A 20,248-nucleotide genomic window follows, 5' to 3' on the forward strand; every position below is an offset into this window, starting at 1 on the left:
ATATAAACATATATATGTTGAGGATATATATATATATATATATATATCCTTTATACATAGCCCATAGTGTTTATACATCTTCCCCCTTACCCTGCCTCAACGCCATATTCAGGCTATTTCACTCCTTTATAAGGGTTACAACTTAGTTCAGTGATTTGTGGGTTTTCACAGCAAGATCCCACCCAACGCAACAAATATTCATTGAGCGCCTGTGCATCAGGCACCGTATCAGGCACTGGGATCCGCGTTAAATGAAAGATACCATCCTGCACTTGAAGAAAGCCTAGTAGGAGTGATGAACAAGTAAACAAATTACCCAGGTGAGCTTCAAGAACTTAGTTTGGAGCTTAAGATAATATAACGTGTATAAGCAGCTTCCAACCCTGTAAAACAAAGGATGCAAGAGAACAGATCCCTTCAGGGAGGGAGAAGGGAGCTAAGGTACCGTCAAGTGCCGCTTTACCGTAAGTAGCCTAATAATCCAACCCATTAGATATACAATCTATAAGCGACAGCACCTGCCTTAAAAGCACGTGGGATTGTAAGGGGGAAAAAAATGCAAATTCATACCTACTAAAATCAGAATTGGGAGGACGGGACGTTTAAATCTGCGTTTTAAACAAACTCCCCATGGACTCAGGCCACCCAAGGTTTTAGAACACAGCGCAGTCAAATTCGGCAGGCCTCATTCCCCAGCCGCTCCCTCCCTTCGGCTAAGGAGGCTGGCCCCGCGGCGCGCCTCTCCTCCCTCCCTCCCTTCTCCCCCGGAGCCGTCCATCTCGTCGGCGGTCACCCAGCGGGAGGCAAGGTGCAGCCACCTACCGCCCAAACTACCACGCAGACACCTGGACCCTCGCTCCGCAAAGGATTCCGGGAAACCTCAACAAGCCAATAAAGGGCGGGGAGGAGGGGCAGAAGAAGAGGGACGAGCGGCTTCTTTGATTGACGCGAAGCACGCCCAATGAGAGCAGAGGACCAGGGACGCTTCCGCCTCAATGGGCGGGCTGTTAGCAACGTCAACCAATCCGACTCCGAAGCGTCTACCTTGTGGGAGGTCCTTGAGGCCGCTGAGGTCGTTGGTGTCTGTTGAACGGCTTGTGGAAGTCGTGCTGCCTTGGGCAGGGCGTTAAAGTCGTTCTCGAGGGGAACGTCTCTGTCCGAAGAGAAAATGAGTTTAGCTCTGAGGTCGGTAATGAGGAGGCCGCAATGCCCTCCACACCTCGCAGCGGGCCCCAGGGCTGGCGTGTGTAGAAGGGAGGTAGCTGGGCCGAGGCGAGCTGGAAGGGGATGCATTTTGGGATGAGGGCGAGGAGCCTCGGCCAGCCTTCCTGGCTCGGATTCCTCACCCTGGGGGCCCTGGTGCTCCGCAGGTGAGGAGTCCCGTGCATTTGTGCCGAGGTAGTTAGCGTCTGTATCAGCGCGTCGGGCTTTGCACCACCGAGGAGATGGGTTTCTAGTTGGGAGGAGGGAGTGAAATATCGCGATGCTTCTTCTCGCGGTGTTTCTCCGCGAAGTCAGGCCGGGGAGCCTCCCTGGGTTCAGCTCCGCCCTCCGGGTCTCCGGCCCCTGCAGCCCCTGCAGCCCCTGCAGCCCCTGCAGCCCCTGCAGCCCCTGCAGCCCCTGCAGCCCCTGCAGCCCCTGCAGCCCCTGCAGCCCCTGCAGCCGTCAGACCGAGCTATAAATTTTGGAAAGAGCTTTAAACTCTTCCTTGCTCTTATCCTGGGGCCCTGCTTTAAGATATAACGGGCGACCCATATAAATGACTTTAATTGATTTCTCAAAAAAAAATTTTTTTTTAGTTTTGTTTACCTTTCATTGACTTCCAATCTCTAACCCCGTTCGTTGCCCCCAGCAGCAGCAGCACCTAGATGTTTTTACACGTTGCACCTTAAAAAAAAAAAAAAAAAAAAAAAAAAAAAAGGTGGTTACGCCTTTCTGAACAGGTGCGGCTTTGGGTTGGGAGATGATGGTGGCAGCCCTGCCTCGACCCCGTGGCGGGTCCTGCTGTTGACCTGGCCGTCCAGAGAAGGTGACCGCGGGGACTGGGGTCCCTGTTCGCGCGAAGTCAGGTGTCTTGTGAAAGGTTGTCCCCCCGCTCTGTTTATTACTATAGGTCTCCTGGTCATCTTCTGATCGTCTGTCTCTTGACGGTTTTGTGGTAGGTTTTTAGAAAGCAAAACACAGGCAAATAGGTAAGGTGTTTTTATTAAATAAAATCAACTAGGCTTTACATTTCAAAGTGTTAGGAAATTGGTTTCAAACTTCTTGTACGGATGTTGCGGCACCATTCGAAATTTTGGAACACTAAGATGAGTATCTCTTAAGACATACCTGGCTTTTTTTTTTTTTTTTCCTTTTTTTTTTAACATTTATTTATTCTTGAGAGTTAGAGAGGCAGAGACACAGGCAGATGGAGAAGCAAGCTCCAATGCAGGGAGCCCGGTGCAGGGACTCGATCCCGGGACCCCAGGGTCACGCCCTGGACTGAAGGCAGGTGCTCAACCGCTGGGCCACCCAGGGATCCCCATTTCTGCCTTTTTAAATAAAATCTACTTTCAAGAAATTTCCAGGATTTAGGAGAAGCTATATCTAAATTTACAAGTGAAATTTAGAAAACCATGGACTCTTCACTATGGGGTGAGCAAGGCTTTGACTCATGGAAGAAAAATTTCATTTTTCTCTCAAATAATTCCTTTTAAGAAATTTAAAAAATATAGAAAATTAGCACAAACATTCTTGTTTTGGCTTTTAATTTTCATGGTATATTTAGACTTCAGTATTTCGGTTGATTTGTTAATATCAATGGAAGAAATTATAAATAAAGCCCCAAACTTAGCAATGTGTACTGTAAATCACTTTGAACCCACAATGCCACAAACTTTGTAAGTTAATTGTTAAGTGATACGCTTTTTTTGGTAGTAATTTTGATAACTTATAAATGCTCTCAAAAGTAAGCCAAATATGCAATGATCCTCAATTATGAATTTTCCTTTGATTAGTTTAATACTATGTTGTAGAGTAATGTTAATAAGTAGGAGTGCTTTAGTTTTGTTGCGATTTCTGTGATGAATAATTTTTTTATTCACAGTTATTTCTTCCACATTAATATCAGAATAAATACAAAGCCAGAAGGAAAGAAAGTTAGGTCCTTTTTTTCTTATAATAACATGTAACACTTTTCAGTTTTGGAAAGTGCAGATTTATAGCAGCTTAGACTATGGATTGAGCAAGGCTTTGACTCATGGGAAGAAAAATTTCATTTTTCTCTCAAATAATTCCTTTTTAGAAATTAAAAAAATTCTTCCTTGTTTAATTTCTTTGTCGCATTTTGAAATTTTAATTATCTAGATGTGTAGGAGAATAGAATTAAAGTAGACTGAATAGACTTTTCTTCTCATTTCATAGAAATGAGCTTGTAGTAGACAAAACAAAGAGAAAAAAAAGAAGAGAACTCTCTGAAGAACAGAAACAAGAAATTAAAGATGCTTTTGAACTGTTTGACACAGACAAAGATGAAGCAATAGATTATCATGAACTAAAGGTAATAATGTACTTTAAAATGTATATTTTTCTGTTAAAATTGTTTGCATTTTCTATAGTTGGCTAAAATAACCCATCTAAAGTATTTTAACTAAACTGGTTGTGGAAATATGAAACCATTTGAGATGTTCACAGTTAAGTGCTATAATAAAATTAAATACTAGCATCTTTTTAGACTTTCCTTTTCACACTGTGAAGCGAATAGTATTTTAAATATAAAAGTATATTACTATGGTAGGGCCTTATTTTCACTCATGTAATAAAAAGATTTCAAACTATAGGTTTTAAACAGTTCTTACTGTATTTTTGCCACTGCTGGGTTTTTTTTTTTTTCATTTGTGTATGACTCATTCTTTTTTCACATTGTGAGAGTGTTCTTTTAATTGGAACACGTTAGTAATACATTCTGTACATACTTTCTCTAGTGCAAACAATATAAGTGATGTCTGATGTCAACGCAGTGCTAATGGGGGAAAATGTCAACTTTAGGGCCTAGAATTATTTATAAAGATGTGAGGGAAAATTAAAGTTTAGGGTAGTACAGATCTCACACTCAGCATGAGAAAGGCGACATTTTGGTAGCTCCATTTTTTTTTTTTTTTTTAATTTTATTTATTTTTTCATGAGAGACACAGAGAGAGAGAGACAGGCACAGGGAGAGAAGCAGGCTCCATGCAGGGAGCCCGACTGAGACTCGATCCCAGGTTCTCAGGATCACGCCCTGGGCTGAAGATGGTGCTAAACTGCTGAGACACCCGGGCTGCCCTGTCTCTTCCATTTGTTACCATTGTTATTATCTTGGTTTGGGATCTTACTTCATACCTGGATCTTCTTAAATGTTTTCTCCATTTCTGGTTTGCTCTGTATACTACCATTAGATTCACCTTTCTAAGACTCTTTCCTCCTATTATTCATTGTTCGTAAACCTTTAGTGGCTCCTCATTGTACACTGCATAAAGTTCAGATTCCTTTTATTTTTATTGAATACTCCCCACACTTTTACTACTACCTACTTTTCTCATTGCTAAGGACTTGTTTCCACCTGAGCTCTTCCGGTTCAGGTATGGTAAGCTGCTCTGTTCACTGTCCTTAAGCCTATATATTATGGTATCTGTTTTAATGCCAGTCATCCTTTTCTCAGTGCTCTTCTACTTTATTTCATCCATATATCAGGGAACAAATGGAACCTTTCCGAGTAAGATTTCTTTAATCAGTATCCTGTCTCTCCTTTTTGTTAATAGTAACAAGATCTTTTCTTTCTTTAAACTCAGGGCCTGGACTATTTACTTAATAACTAATCATGTAGAGTCTCATGATAACTCTTACTTTAATTTTTTTATCTCTTCTGTTGTATACATTTTTAATATTTATGCTATACTTTTTTTCATTTTGGTAATCATTTGAGAACAAATAATTTGTTAAAATGATTTGTACAGTAAGTCAGTCTTGTATGGTGTATTTTATAAACATTTGATTGGTTTGTCATATAAAAAAGGATATGTAAATGAAAAAGTTGCTATTTCAGTAGTGGAGAAAAGCTATCACTTTGATTTTTTAAGAGACATAAAACTTGCAAAAGATTTAAATGTTTTATTAATGTGCTGACATCTCTTAAGTTGTAAAAACTTATTTAAGAATTGGAAGTCACTTCTTTTGAAAGAGTGCTTTATAATTTGCTTTTCCCTTTTAATCCAAAAGGTGGCAATGAGAGCCTTGGGGTTTGATGTAAAAAAAGCTGATGTACTGAAGATTCTTAAAGATTATGACAGAGAAGCCACAGGGAAAATCACCTTTGAAGATTTTAATGAAGTTGGTGTGTATTTTAATAGTCTTTGTAATTAGCACTTGTTAGGAAATTATCTGGTTAATATTAGTTTTTTTTTAATTCTCTGGGTTATGGAATTTTGTTATTGAACATTGCTGTATAATGTAGATATTATTATAGGGATTTGGGGGCACTCTTCTTACTTATTTTCAAAGAAAAAAATAAGATTTACAGCTTCACTATGGGATTTATCATTTTGTCTTTTGTTCTGAAGATTCTAATTAAGGAACTATTATGTAGCTTTTTGTGGAATGATGTCTTCCTAAGTTTATATCATGTGATAAAACTAAAAAGGTGATCAAAAAATTATTTTCTTAGACTAAAACAGAAAATTTGGTATCCTTTTGTTTGGAAAATATTTCCTAAGACCATTCTGGTGTGTGATTTTTGTTGGCAGAGTGGGAGAAGAGAAAACCTATAGCATTTGGTATCTTTGGCTGAAGATGAAGTGCATGCCTTCAGGTTGACAAAGCTTATAAGGGGCTGCATATTCTGTATGACTTGATCTCAGTGAATAAAGTCATCTGTTTAAAGTTGAGAATGGGGAGAGGATTGTAATAAAGGCATTTGGCAAACTCAAGCAGGAGAAAACATTTTAGAATAACCAACTAAGCATAATGTGTCATGAGCTTAATATGATTGAATTTTTATATAGTTGATTTTAGTGAATTAGTTATAGCATATATCAAGCTTTTTTAGAATAGAAGATTCTGGAAAGCAAGGCCTTTGTTATTATGATTTAAATATATTGCATAGAATATTATACATAGAATGTGCATCTATTCAGAGTTTAATTTTCTAAAGCAGTAATACTTAATATGGGTCATGATATAAGCATATAGTTATTTTAAGATATTTTAAAAATTTAGAAACAAATCCAGTTACAAACCTTTTGTGTAAATATTCAGCATGAATATTGTACTGCATGAAGCAGTACAGAAAGCAAAAACAAATGGGAGTTTGGAAAAGATAGATTCATATCATTAAATCATTGGTTTTATTTTTTTAATTTGAAAACTCAAAACCAAGGTGAGGAAGAGGAAAATTAAAGGATAAACCTAAAAGAGAAAGGAAGAACAACACAGAATATCCCCACTTTATAAATTAAGAAATAACTGTTTAGAAAGGCAGCTCATCTCTTGGGGAGCATATTGTTGTTATTGTTGTTGTTTTTCCTAATCTGTAGACTTATTTACTTGAGAAGGGGGAGGGAACCATCTTTATTCTTTTAGTCTTTCATTATTGAAGTTCTTCTACAGTTAGTGATCTTAGTCCAAGTTCCAACTTAGATTGTTAATTTATAGAAACAGGTATTAGGATATAGTGGCAATGATACTATTAGGAAAGAGCTACAGTTCAGGCACATTTGATACAATGTAGTGGTTTATCATGGACATTTTAGAACCAAATTGCCTGGGTTCAGATATTGGTTTTTGTATGACTTGGTCATTTTTCTTGTCTCTGACTCATTTGCAGCTATATATAGTGGGATAGTTGTAGTATCTTGTGATTTTTGGGAGGAATAAATAAGTTAATACATAAAATATGTCAAATGTTTATTAGAAGGGGTCCTAGCTATAATAGTAAGTACTATTTAGTATTTGTTATTATTACTTTAAAAAATTGTCTTTGTTTCACTTTGCTTTAGTACCCGGAAATAATTGTGTATGTATCCACTTGAACATAAAAAGTCTTGTATTCATGTTTTTCTGATTACATTTTTTTCATAGTTGCAGGCTATTTTAGGCATTGTATCATCGTCATTAATGATTTTATGCAACATATTATAACATCTTAAGTAAATACAGTTTTAAAATGTGATTTTATTAGCAGTTGAAGTCAGAGTCCCATGCCATCTTCACCCTTTCCTTACCCTTCATTTTTCTATGTTATTATTGGAGCCGCTGATACTGGGTTCTTTCCAGAATAAATGACCATGGCTAAACATCTGCTCTGACTTTGAAAGATAGAACTTTTGACCAACTTAGCACATACTTTAGCTATCTTAAAGGCTACCTATTGAAAATACCAGTAGTCAAATAAAAATTTATTACTGTTTAGAAATCAAACAGCCAAGAACTGTATATTTTCTCCATTTGTTAATTACTTTTCAATGATAACTGACCACAAATGAGTGTCTATTTTATACTTTGGAACAAGTAACTCTGAACCAGAACATTTGATTCTGGTTAATACATAATTTTATGTATTATCTATTACTATTGAAGGATACTGTTCCACAGCTATTTCTGGAGGAAGTCTAATATTAAACCAGAATTTTTCCACTGTTAGAAAAAAATATTAAAATATATTTAATGTAACTTAAGAATCTAGACAGCTTGAGGTTAGTGAGTAACAAAGGCGTTTTAGGAATTGCTCCTTCAAAATAAGACCAAGATAAGTTAGATATTTGTACTCCCTCTTTTTTTGGGCACAAACTAATCATTCCATTGCCTATTTAGAAAAGAATATTTATTATTGTTTTTGCTTTGCTTATTTAACAAACATTTGCTGAAGTTTTTGGTATTAGGTACTTCAATGGGTTGAGGGAGAGGAATTAAAAGTTACTAAGGTTCTTTCAAGGAGCTTACTATTTGAATGTAGGTAATAACAAACTATAATGTTCTGTGGTAAATTATAATTTTGTTTAGAGAAGGAGTTGGCAAACTACACCCCTTAGGCCAAATTCAGCTCTTGCTTCCACAGTACCTCGTCTTTTATACTGCTTTTGTGCTGTCTTGGCAGATAAGGTAGTTGAGTCAAAGACCTTATACTCTCCACAAAACCTAAAATATTTACTATCTGGCCTTTAACAAAAAAAGAATTGTCATTTCCTGGTCTCGAGCAATTGAAGAAGACTTTGCAGAGGGGATTTTTAATTTGGGCCTTTGGGAATGTGACTAGCATTTTATCTTGAGATTGTGGGAGCAAGTACAGAAAGACACTGCAGGCAAAGAAAACAGCAACAAAGAGCAGTATAGTAAAAGTATATAGTATGTTTGAGAAACTTCAGGTAGTTCTTACTGTCGAAGTTAGGGAAATGGAAAGATAGGATTGGGTCAAATAGGTAAAGTCTTGCATCAGATGTAGAGCTTGGACTTTATTTTCTTTAAAGATTTATTTATTCATGAGAGACACACAGAGAGAGAGGCAGAGACCCAGGCAGAGGGAGAAGCAGGCTCCATGCACAGAGCCCGATGCGGGACTCGATCCAGGACTCCAGGATCATGCCCTGGGCCAAAAGCATATGCTCAGCCGCTGAGCCACCCAGGCGTCCCAAGCATGGACTTTAGTCAGCAGATGATCATTTTAAGTTTCTGAGGAAGAGAAGATGATATATTTTAGAAAGGTAACTGTTGAGGGTATTAAAGATGGGTTTCAGGGGAGTGAGACTGCAGACAGGAAAATAATAGACTTTTTATGCTGAGGGTGGTGAGAATGAAAAGACACACATTTAAGAGTAAAAAAGGTAGTATCCTCAGTATTCTGGTAATTAATCATTGATTAGGTTTATGGGATTCAAAATGTTCAGACTTCAAATATGGGAGACTATCTGTTAAATGTGCTGTTATCTTTTTTGGAGGTGGGGCATCAAACACTATCTTGGTGATAGTAGGAGGAGTTTGGGTTCCAAAATGTTGAGTTTAGGGATGCCTGGGTGGCTCAGGGGTTGAGCATCATCTGCCTTCGGCCAGGGTGTGATCACGGGGTCTTGGGATTGAGTACCACATCGGGCTCCCTGCATAGAGCCTGCTTCTCCCTCTACCTGTGTCTCTGCCTCTCTCTGTGTGTCTCTCAGGAATAAATGAATAAATCTTTTTGTTTTTAAAGATACTTTATTTTAAAAAAAAGTTAAGTTTAAAGTAACTTGTATTTTAGGATAGAAACCCCTAAAAGGCGGGGATCCCTGGGTGGCTCAGCAGTTTAGTGCCTGCCTTTAGCCCAGGGTGTGATCCTGGAGTCCCAGGATTGAGTCCCACGTTGGGCTCCTTGCATGGAGCCTGCTTCTCCCTCTGCCTGTGTCTCTGCCTCTCTCTCTCTGTCTCTCATGAATAAATAAATAAAATCTTTAAAAAAAAAAAAAACCTAAAAGGCAGTGAGAAATACACCTGAAGCTATATTTCTAGCAGTACTTTTAATGATTTTTGATAAACTTTTAATGTGCTATGTTTTTAAGTAATTTTTGTAATGTGTAGGTCCTACTATTTTGAGGAAGTATAATTCTGGTAATAAGTTTTTTTAAAAACAGAATTACAAGGACAGAGATTTGTGAATTAGGTTGAACACACCTTAACTGTATGCTAGTGATTTATTTTCATTGGGGAAAAAAAGTGTATTTCTTGTAATTAAATTCTACTTTGTGGAATAGGAGTAGAGCATGAAAGCATGGAAGAGAGTCACCATAAATTTACAATGTTTTAGCTGTCCAGAATGATGGGTATTTATAATTCCCAAGAAAAGTTGTATTCTAAGGCAAAGTATTGATAAAAGATTATATATACACATAAGTCTGAAGTAACTAACACAATTAAAGCACTAGTGGGATAAGAATTTATACATCTTGGAGCCCCATCTGTTCCCCACATCACCCTGTTGCTTCTTTAAGTACATTAATACTTTCAGCAAGCTGCTTTTTTGGTTCACCTGTCATGTAAATTATTTAATTGGTGAAGAAAATTTCTTAACACTTTTTTTTTCCTTGTCCTGCTTTTTTGTTGGGACTAAATTCAAAATAAGTTGAGTATGAGCCATAGAGTTAAGCATGGTATTTTATTTTGGTGTTATGGCTGTATATATGCCAACTCCTTTTTGATTGAATATTTATGAGCTTTGGTGATTTGCATACTTATAGTAATATACTTCAATTAGTTACTTGAAAGACTTTTTGGGTACAATTAATGGATAATAGAAAACTACTAAATATATATATGTAGACGATTTAACATTAGCTCAAATAGGTGCTTATTCTAAAGCTTACTCAAGGGGCAGCTTTGGTGGCTCAGTGGTTTAGCGCCGCCTTCAGCCCAGGGCCTGATCCTGGAGACTCGGGATCGAGTCTCACGTCAGGGTCCCTGCATGGAGCCTACTTCTCCCTCTGCCTGTGTCTCTGCCTCTCTCTCTCTCTCTCTCTCTCTCATGAATAAATAAATAAAATCTAAAAAAAATAAACAAAAAATAAAGCTTACTCAACCAAATATGACACTGCAGCAAAACAATAATAATTTTTTGTGGGCTTGAATTGTATTCTTCCTTTTGGGTGCATTAAACATTCCAGTACTTTCCATCTACAAACACTGGTGCAAGTTTTTAATGATTCTATAAACCTCACCAAGACTGAATTATTTTTAATGGCACAGTGAAAGTCATAAATAATTTTTGTTGTAGTAGTCAACTAGCATGTGGAATTGCTTCAGAGATGTTTACTTAGATATTTTCAGAATTTGATCTAGTAACTTAAAAAATTTTCTACCACAAATTTTTTAATTTTTGTTATTGTGAAAAAAAATTTTTTTATTGTGGCTATTGATTAAAGACTGAAAATATTGTTTAAGCTTACTATATTATTAGATATTATTACACTTAGCCTACCAAAATACATTATTACTATTGAGATCTGATATTTCTCACTTTTAGTTGTCTGAGAGTTATCTTGCTGAACAAAATGGGCATAGCTTTTGGGATATCTTTCCAGACCTTTTCTTTTTCTTTTTTCAGTGGAGGGACTTTATTACTGTAATCATGGTCCTTTTGAAAACTAGTTTTTGTGTTTTGGAAAACCAGGAAGTTCCTTAAATCATGAAGATATCAGCGGAATTTTCATCTGACATTGTGTCTTTATCAATTTGGCAGTGCATTTTATTAATTTGTCATGATTTTTTTCCTTTAAATTGAATTTAATTTGAGAACAGTAATGTTACTATTAAGTTCAGCCATCCAACTTTTCTTATCTAACGAGTCTGAATTGTTTTGTTGGCATATCATCTCTACGACTAAGTAACAAACTCCTAGACTTTTGTGCTTGCTGTCAGTGGAGCCTAGTACAATTCTTGATAATAGTAGACCTTAAATAAATATGGTATATAATCCGTTTTATTTTGCCTTTATGTGAGTTAGTTTTGCTTACTCTTGTAATAGGATGAATTGTTGATAATGTAAAGATTAAATTTTAAAATATGGATTTCATATTTGTAATTTCACGTTTATCTTTTTGGTTTCTTGGGCTCTGATTTGGCAGTTTATTATCAAACTAAATGTTGAAAGATTCATAACTTTTCATCTAATACTTAGTTGATTTAACAGATGAATGCATTTGTGATTACAAAGTGTTTTTAAATTAAAAACAATTTTTTTAACTGTAGTGACAGACTGGATATTGGAAAGAGATCCACATGAAGAAATATTAAAGGCATTTAAACTGTTTGATGATGATGATTCAGGTAAAATAAGCTTGAGGAATTTGCGACGTGTTGCCAGAGAATTGGGTGAAAACATGAGTGATGAAGAACTTCGGGCTATGATAGAAGAATTTGATAAAGATGGTGATGGAGAAAGTAAGTTTTGGGTAAAACATATATTCCAGGTATTATTCCTGATATATGCATATAGTAAATTTTTCTAAAATCAAATGATTTTCAAGACCCATTGCAGACTGTCTGTGTTTGGTGTAAATGTCTTCTTGTAATGGGCTTTTTGCATAAACATTTCACATAATTTAATTCAGAATGATTTAAAACCAACTGTACTGTTTGTAATATGTGGTTCCAGTAATATGAGTACCAAGAAGGTACTTTTCTTCGAGGATGAAGCATCACCAAAATTTCAGATACTCAATAAACTATCAGTTTTTAATGCCTTCTTTGTTAACCTACATACACTTCTAATCTGTAAGTTCTATTGGTTCTACCCTTTAAATGTTTTGAATCTTTTTTTGTATCTTTATTTACTGCTGCCGCCCTAGTTCAGGCCCTAATTTCTTTGTAGGAATTTTATCATAGCCTCATTCATTATTTCTTTGAATGCCTGCTGGATACCGTGCCTTGTGTGCTAACTGATGCTACACAATGAAGAAGGCAGATGTGGTTCCTCTAACTTCCTAATTGCCCTCTAAGCCTGTGGGACTCTACCCTCTAATTTAATCTATTGATAACTTTTCCTAAAGAACAGGTTTGATGATGTCATTACCTTCTTCAAATGCTGAATGATTCTTCAGTGCCTACAGAGTAAATTTCAAAGCTTTCTAAGATATGTTCTGCCCTAACTATCTGGTTTTATTTTCCACTGTGGTCTTCCACTTTTCTCCTTTAACCTTCACCTCCCACACATACAGACTTTGACCAAATACAGTCTATCCTGAAAACACTTGTATATACTGTGCATTTTTTCGTCATGCCATTCCTTAATCCTCGGATGTTCTAATTGCCAATTTCTGTCTGCTAATTAATGTTTGTCTTTCTCTCTGGATCATTTCAAACCCCATCTTTTTCTCAAAAGCCTTTTCTAGTGGTCTCTGTGAATCATTTAGAAGAACAAAGTATTTTGACACTTTTATGCAATGCCTTCTGTTAGTTACATGTATGTGTATCTCTCTAGTATATTGTAAGTCCCATAAGAGCTCTATGGAATCATAGTGTGAAAGCCCTAAGGCTTTGGAATCATAGAGATCTGAATTCGAATTGAATCTCTACCACTTATGTAGTTGCTATGTAAGGTTGTGCAAGTTTTCAATGTTTCCTAAGTCTTGGCTTCCCATTTATTAAAATGAGAATGGTGATACCTTCCAGGGTGGTTCTAAGTATTAAAGGAAGATATTTGAAGGTGCTTAAATGGAAGCTTGTTTTCCATTTTTTGTATCTTAACTTATGTTTATATTCCCCTGCATTTTCTTGAACATAGTAAGTGTTCTGATGTTTATTGATTTAAAGCCCTGAGCAGGAATATGTATTACAGTAGTTATATATTGATACAGTATCAACTATATATATATACATAATACATATATTACCTTGGAAATACTGGCATGCTTTAATAAGGAGGTGAGACAGTAGCGACTAGGTATTAGTTCAGGTTTGTAGATTGTCCTTTAGAATTGTGCATTATTATACTTTCTCATAGTTACATAAATATTATTTGAGCATTATAATACTTTGTAATACTAGTTCTTTAAATGGTATTGATAGATTTATTTATATTTTAAAACAAAGATGATTAAAACTTGAGGACATTTAAATGATTTCTTAAGATGTCACTCTAATATTTGGATTTAGTATCCACTCCCTTAATATTTTAAAAATTTTTGTGTCTTCCACAGTTGTTGGCTGTTGCCCTAAACTAGCTTTAAAGCAACTCCATTCTGTAAGGGTACTATCTTCAGTGGCATAGAGAATTTTGGTATGTCTAGTTCATAAATCTTTAGTAATGGCTTTTACCTGTGTCAAAAGATAGTTATTTTCTTTTCCTGTACTAGGCACATGCAAATTAGATTTTGGTTATTAGCCTCATTTGACATTAGAAGAAAATAACAATTAGGAAGCTGCCTCTTAAATTCAAATTTGATGTGAAACTGCCTAGAAAATGTGCCCATTTCTCGCATCCCTTGTTAGTCTGCTTTGTTTGCTGCTTTTGAATCTCTGAGTTCACACCTGTGCTCCATTGCTTGAAGATTTTAGTGCATCTTTAAAACATTTCTTTGGTTTTCAATGCTTGCTTTACATTAAGTGACTGTACAACTGTTGTTTGGGCATCCTACTGTACTTATTCAAATGATCAATAGGCAGATAACATTTTTTCTCATTTTTGCAAGTGATTGATTACAAATAAAATACAGTAATGCATAGTCTTTTATTGTTAAGATTTGTCTTTTTTGTGTGTGGAGAGGGTGTTCTTATTATATTAAGTTCAACTAATCTAATACTTTCCAATCTGAGATGTGAGTTTCTGGGGGTGGGGTCCTCCTGAAGTATTGCATGTAGTCTAGGTGTATGCATCAAATATTGTCTGTAGACCATATGAATAATAGTATTGCCAGTGTATACAATACATATACTGCTATTTTTTATTTATATGTGTAAATGCTCTTGCAATTGATAAAAATACTTATTCAGAATTTGTAGTAGCTATTTGACATTATCTACTTCGTAAACAAGGCATACTAAGTATAACTCTTATGGCAAGTCCAGGAAATTATTCTTGAAAGGCATTTTCATATTTAGAAACAATGAGAGCTATAATCTATTTCGTCTGGCTTTGGACTACTGCTTTATATGGATCTCTGCAGCTATATGAAAAACTGCCCATTTTTTGAGAAAGCACAAGTCACATTTTATAATAACTTGTTAATTTGGATACTTTTGGCTGCAGTTTGGTTTAGATATAACCTGTTTTCTTTGTACATGTTAAACTAGTAAAGATCATAGTATTTACTGTCTTTTTTGTAGACTTTAGTAATTCTTCTGTCTTCATGAATTTTTCACACTTTAGTATTTAGAAGCAATGAAATTTTTTAAAGATTGTGTATATAGAGTAATAAATATGGTGAATGAGGAGTTAAAGGAGAGGAAGATACAATGTAAAATATAAATAGAGCTGTGGCAATGATACAGAAAGAATGAATCCCTTCCCCATTATCACTCTCAAGATATATAAAAGTAAATCTTTTTTTTTTTTTAAGATTTTATTTATTTATTCACAAGAGACACACACACAGAGAGGCAGAGACACAGGCAGAGGGAGAAGCAGGCTCCATGCAGGGAGCCCGACCTGGGACTTCATCCGGGGTCTCCAGGATCACGCCCTGGGCTGAGGGTGGCGCCAAACCGCTGAGCCACCTGGGCTGCCCAAATCTTTTGAAAAAATAAAAGCAGCATTTAAAAACCCAGAGTGGGGACGTCTAGGTGGCTCAGTCCGTTAAGCATCTGCCTTCAGCTCAGGTCATGATCCCGGGGTCCTGGAATCCAGCCCCACGTTGGGCTTCCTGCTCAGCAGAGTCAGTTTCTCCTTCACCCTCTGCCCCTCCCCCCACTCGTGCTCTCTGTCTCTCAAAGAAATAAGATCTTTATTAAAATATTTATTTAAAAGACAGATATACACTATGGAATGATTGATTTATGAAAATTTTGTTTTAAAAGACGGTGTAGAGGAAAATGAAGTGTTTGATTCAGTAAGTATTTTATCAGGTGCCTATTTAAAGGGAGGCATTGTGCTACATTAAATATAGGAACTTGATATAAATATTGATAGAGAAGGTTATGAAACTAAATGTACAAAGGCATTACAGGTTTTCTTAATTGTCTGAAAGGCTCACTGGTACCTGAGGAGCTCATTTACTTTCCTTAGCAACATTCTTCCTTTCAGCTTTCTACTTTTTTGGTTTTAAGTAATCTGTTTTTAGGCTGTGGAAATTATAGAATAGATTAAAATATGTTTAACTGCTACAATACTTTAAAGTGTTCATACATAAATATAAGAAAAGTTAACTTTTGTGGTTTCAGGTAGATACATGAAACTTAATTTTGAAATTTGAGTATTGAAATTTTACAGATTGAGAGAAAAATGTTCTAGGTCTTTAAGGAACAAATCATGTATTCCATATTTTGAATAATTTAATCATGGCTCTGTTATGCTATTAAAATAATTTATAGTCAAATCATTCGAGGTTACTTTATGTTGTTTTCCTTAAAAACATACTTTATTTCTTGTTTTGGTCTAGATACCTCAGTCTAGATTTACTAAGTCACAGGTTCTTAAATGAAAGTGTGTAATGATGAGATTGTTTAAACTTTTATATATTTTGTACTTTTTAATTTATTTTCTTATTAATTTGTTTTTATTGAAGTTCGATTTGCCAACATATAGTATGTCACCCAATGCTCATCTCATCAAGTGCCCTCCTCAGTGCCCATCACCCAGTTACCCCAACCCCCTGCTCATCCCCCCTTCCACAATCCTTTGTTCATTTCCCTGAGTTAGTCTCCCATGGTTTGTCTCCCTCTCTAATTTTTCCCCCTCAGTTCCTCTCCTTTCCCTTATTATTTTTTTCTTTTTTAAAGTAGGAGAGAAAGGGGCCATAGCTTTCATAACATACTGAGACATGTGTTTAAGTGCCAAAGTTAAAGATCACTACTACAATTTGTAAGATCATTGAAAGTTTACAGGTTATATATTCTGTTCTACTCTGTCATAGTGTCTTATAGATGTTTAATATTGGAATCTTTGGATTCTGATTCATTTTCAGCTTCTGGACATCTCATTCTTAACTCCTTCAAGTTTATTTTCACACTATTTTCTTTTTTTTAACTATTGCTGATGGTGTTCTCCTACCCTAGCTTTCTTTCCACCTCCTGTTAAACCAAATCCTGTTTTTATTTTAGAGCCCAAGTCAAGATTTATTCTTACATAAATTTTTCTCAGAAGTAATGATTTTTCCCATTATGATGTTTTTCAACACAGATATGTGGTTTTTAATAATAGATCATGTTTTGTGTTATACAGCAATAGTTCTCTGTTTCAGTTATGAAACATGACTTACATAATTTATTGAAACTGATTTTCTTTGTGGTTTCTGGAACCGGTATACTTTTTTCATTCTTGATGTACATATTTATCTCAATGTTTTTTTATTGGTTAATTTTTTTCTAGCTTTTCCTTATGAATCTTCTCAAACACAGAGGAAAAAAATGTTAATTTAATACAATGAACACCTTTCTACCTTCTACTTAGATTCAATAATTAGCATTTTACTATATTTGCTTTGTCTGTAGTAGATTTCTTTTCTGGATCATTTGAAAAATATATCATGAACTTGACCTTCCCAACATTTTAGCATGCATCTGCTAAGAATAAGGATATTATCTTTCATAATTATCATGCCATTGTTGTGCTAAGAAAACTAAAAATAATTTTATAATATCACCTAATATCTTCATTTAAATTGCAAGATACAATAGAACAGGAACCCTGGTGTCTGTTTATTACCAGGTAGAAACAACATAAAAGATCATCTTGTAGTTCAGTATTTTTAGATGAAGAAATTAAGACACAGAACTGTTCTGTCTCAGAGCTCTGACTGGAACCCAGGTTTCTTTTTTCCTCATTACATTGTTCTTGTTATCATTATCAAAATGATCATTCATAAATTGTGCATTGTTAGGGTATGTGTTAAGTTTTGGAGCCCATGAAGTCACCTGTTTTACCAAAAAGAAACATTCTTTTTTGAACATCTCTATTAATTTGTGTGTATATGTATATATACATTTAAAAAATTATATTTAGGGATCCCTGGGTGGCTCAGCGGGTTAGCGCCTGCCTTCTGCCCGGAGCATGATCCTGGAATTCCAGGATCAAGTCCCATGTAGGGCTCCTTGCATGGGGCCTGCTTCTCCCTCTGCCTGTGTCTCTGCCTCTCTCTTTGTGTCTCTCATGAATAAATAAATACAATCTTTAAAAAAAATTATATTTAATAAGATTGTTACCTATTTCTAGGTTGCTTTCTTAAATCTTGTACTATATAAACTGTAAGTTCCAACTGAATTTTATTGATGGTTTTGGTAAACTAACAGTTTGCCTTTTATGAGTAATTATTTCTGTATTTATATCCATGTAGTATAGTTGCTATATTACCTTGCTAATTAAGATTAAATTTGTATCTAGATACTTTGAAGTCTGGTGAGCTGGTTTCAATTTTTTTTATTTATGTTTTTGGTTTTTTAGTAGGCTTTTAAATGTATAAAAGTTCAAAAAGCAATTTGACTTTTTAAATCTAATATATTTTCCTTTAGAATTCAAATATACAAAAAAAAAAAAAGAATTCAAATATATATGCATGATAGATTTAAGCTTATTTATGAAGGATTTACTAAATGAACTAGTAGAATAAAGATTATAAAGAAGATTTAACCATTTAAGAAATTAAAAATGTCAAGCTTTAAAAATATTTTTGTAAGTGTATATACATATTATGATTATGAGGGACTTCTTTATAACTTAAATCATGTCTTTTCAGTAATATTATAGAATATTAATTTATATTTGTCACATGTTACATATTTGTACTCATGAGGCTGTACTTAGTAAACATGATCAACTTCCTATCAAAGAAGTAAAAGCAAAACAGTATGTCTTGGTTTATTAACAATTTTGCATAATGTAGAATTTGAAGGTACTTAATATAAAATACTAGTATTGTTCTGTGAAAAAAATTTATATTTCTGACTTACATTTTCTTTCTTACCACAGTAAATCAAGAGGAGTTCATTGCTATTATGACTGGTGACATTTAAAGAATTACAAGGATAAACACTAAGAATGTTGCAGTTCTCATCTCATATTCTATTTTTGTGCTTGGAGCCATGTTAAGAAAAAAAACCCAACTTAGTTCTTTTTTTTCCAAAAGGACCAAAAATAAGTGTCTTATGTATTCATATTTTACTACTGTTAAGTTTCTTTGTATGAACAGTATTGTTAGCACTCTAATAGGTTAACTTTGTATTTATAGTACAGCTTTTATATATATATAAAGTTTAAAAAATTGAATCATGTGGTATACATTCTCTGAAAGTTTTTTATTCGGCATCAGCAGTCACTTTTGTTTTGATGTACACGTTACAGACTTTCATTAATAAAATGTTTATTTTAGTAGTATTTTAAAGTATGGTAAATTTTCTGTCTTATAATTACAAATACCTATAACCAGTGGTATCTTTCTTATATCTTTTCTCTTTATACTACTAGTTTCAGAAACAAAAACTGAAATACAAATAACAATAGAATAGCACATCTTTCCATTGTAACTTTAGCATTTCATGTTTCAGTACAAGATGACGACTCAATTGAGGCATAATTCCTTTTTTAAGAGTCATGTCTTTCAGTTTGGAAGGAGAAAATGTGCATATAGACCCATTTATCCTCATGTATTATGTTCTATAGCATTTCTGGTGTCTTAACATAAGTTATGACAGTTAAATCTGGATATTTCCCTCTTAAACTAATTGAGTACAGTTTGAATCATCTGGTTTCTTGACAAAGTGAAAGATTGAAATTTTGGAATTTTGATCTGTTACAATAATTATCACTCAATTAAACGTCACAATGATGAAAGTAGAAAACTAAGCCACAGAAATCATTTAAGATAGTTTTACCTGTATAAAAGAACATTCTATGATTCACCAGGAAACAGTAGAGACAGAATTTCCAGGTATTAGTGGGCTCCTCTGCCTTACAGAAATGTATGTTAGTGGGGGAAACAAATGATTATGGGAGATAGATTTGGTACCTCTGCTGATCCTTCACTAATAATCTGGTTCCTGATGGTATGGGCTCTCTGGAAGAAAGTTGTCTATTTCAGTGATCTTTCTTTAGATTTCTTGTTTTAAATTTAAAGTACAGTAATAATTTGAGGCACTTGAAATGTGTGCTTCTGAGAGTATTACATAAAGAATTACCCACTAGAAATTTTACAAACAAATCAGTAGGGAACAACATAACAATGATGCCATTTCAAATAGTTAAGTAGAAAGTAAGCTAATTGCTCATCATACTAAAATTTAATTTTGAATATGAAATAAGTGTCACAGTAGTAACAATATCCAGGGCAGCAAATATTCTTTGAAATTAAAAAATTTTTATCACCCTTACTGATGAATTGCCTTCTATGTATTGATCACAAAGTATGTTGATTTCCAGGAAATTAAAGAATAAAAAAAATAAAGACTAAAACAGATACAAAAAATCTAGGTTGGGATGCCTGAGTGGTTCAGTGGTTGAGCGTTTGCCTTTGCTTCAGGTCGTGATCCCGGCCGGGGTCCTAGGATCAAGTCCCACATCAGGCTCCTTGCATGGAGCCTGCTTCTCCTGTCTCTGACTCTCTCTGTGTCTCTCATGAATAAATAA

General features: G+C 34.9%; 2 protein-coding genes across 3 annotated transcripts in view; one reads left to right on the forward strand and one right to left on the reverse strand.

Moving 5' to 3' along the window:
- The window catches only part of POLR3G (RNA polymerase III subunit G), a 102,933-nt gene extending 101,768 nt beyond the window's left edge, over positions 1-1,165 (reverse strand). Inside the window, exon 1 of the mRNA XM_038532370.1 lies at positions 1,045-1,165. The gene's annotated coding sequence lies outside the window, so the exon portion shown is untranslated. The remainder of the gene's footprint in view (positions 1-1,044) is intronic.
- CETN3 (centrin 3) lies at positions 1,029-19,992 on the forward strand. Of its 2 annotated transcripts, XM_038532376.1 has the most exons (6): positions 1,029-1,185; positions 3,406-3,541; positions 5,239-5,353; positions 11,725-11,916; positions 13,674-13,753; positions 18,596-19,992. In XM_038532376.1, exons 1-5 carry the CDS (start codon positions 1,169-1,171, stop codon positions 13,742-13,744), a joined length of 531 nt encoding a protein of 176 aa, XP_038388304.1. In that variant the 5' UTR covers positions 1,029-1,168; the 3' UTR covers positions 13,745-13,753; positions 18,596-19,992. The 2 variants fall into 2 exon arrangements, with proteins under 2 accessions (XP_038388304.1, XP_038388305.1); XM_038532377.1 differs by lacking the exon at positions 13,674-13,753 and having other exon boundaries at positions 18,596-19,468.
- The last annotated feature ends 256 nt before the right edge of the window (positions 19,993-20,248 follow it).

This window comes from Canis lupus, chromosome 3 (genome assembly GCF_011100685.1).
Source record: "Canis lupus familiaris isolate Mischka breed German Shepherd chromosome 3, alternate assembly UU_Cfam_GSD_1.0, whole genome shotgun sequence".
Lineage (NCBI taxonomy): Eukaryota > Metazoa > Chordata > Mammalia > Carnivora > Canidae > Canis > Canis lupus.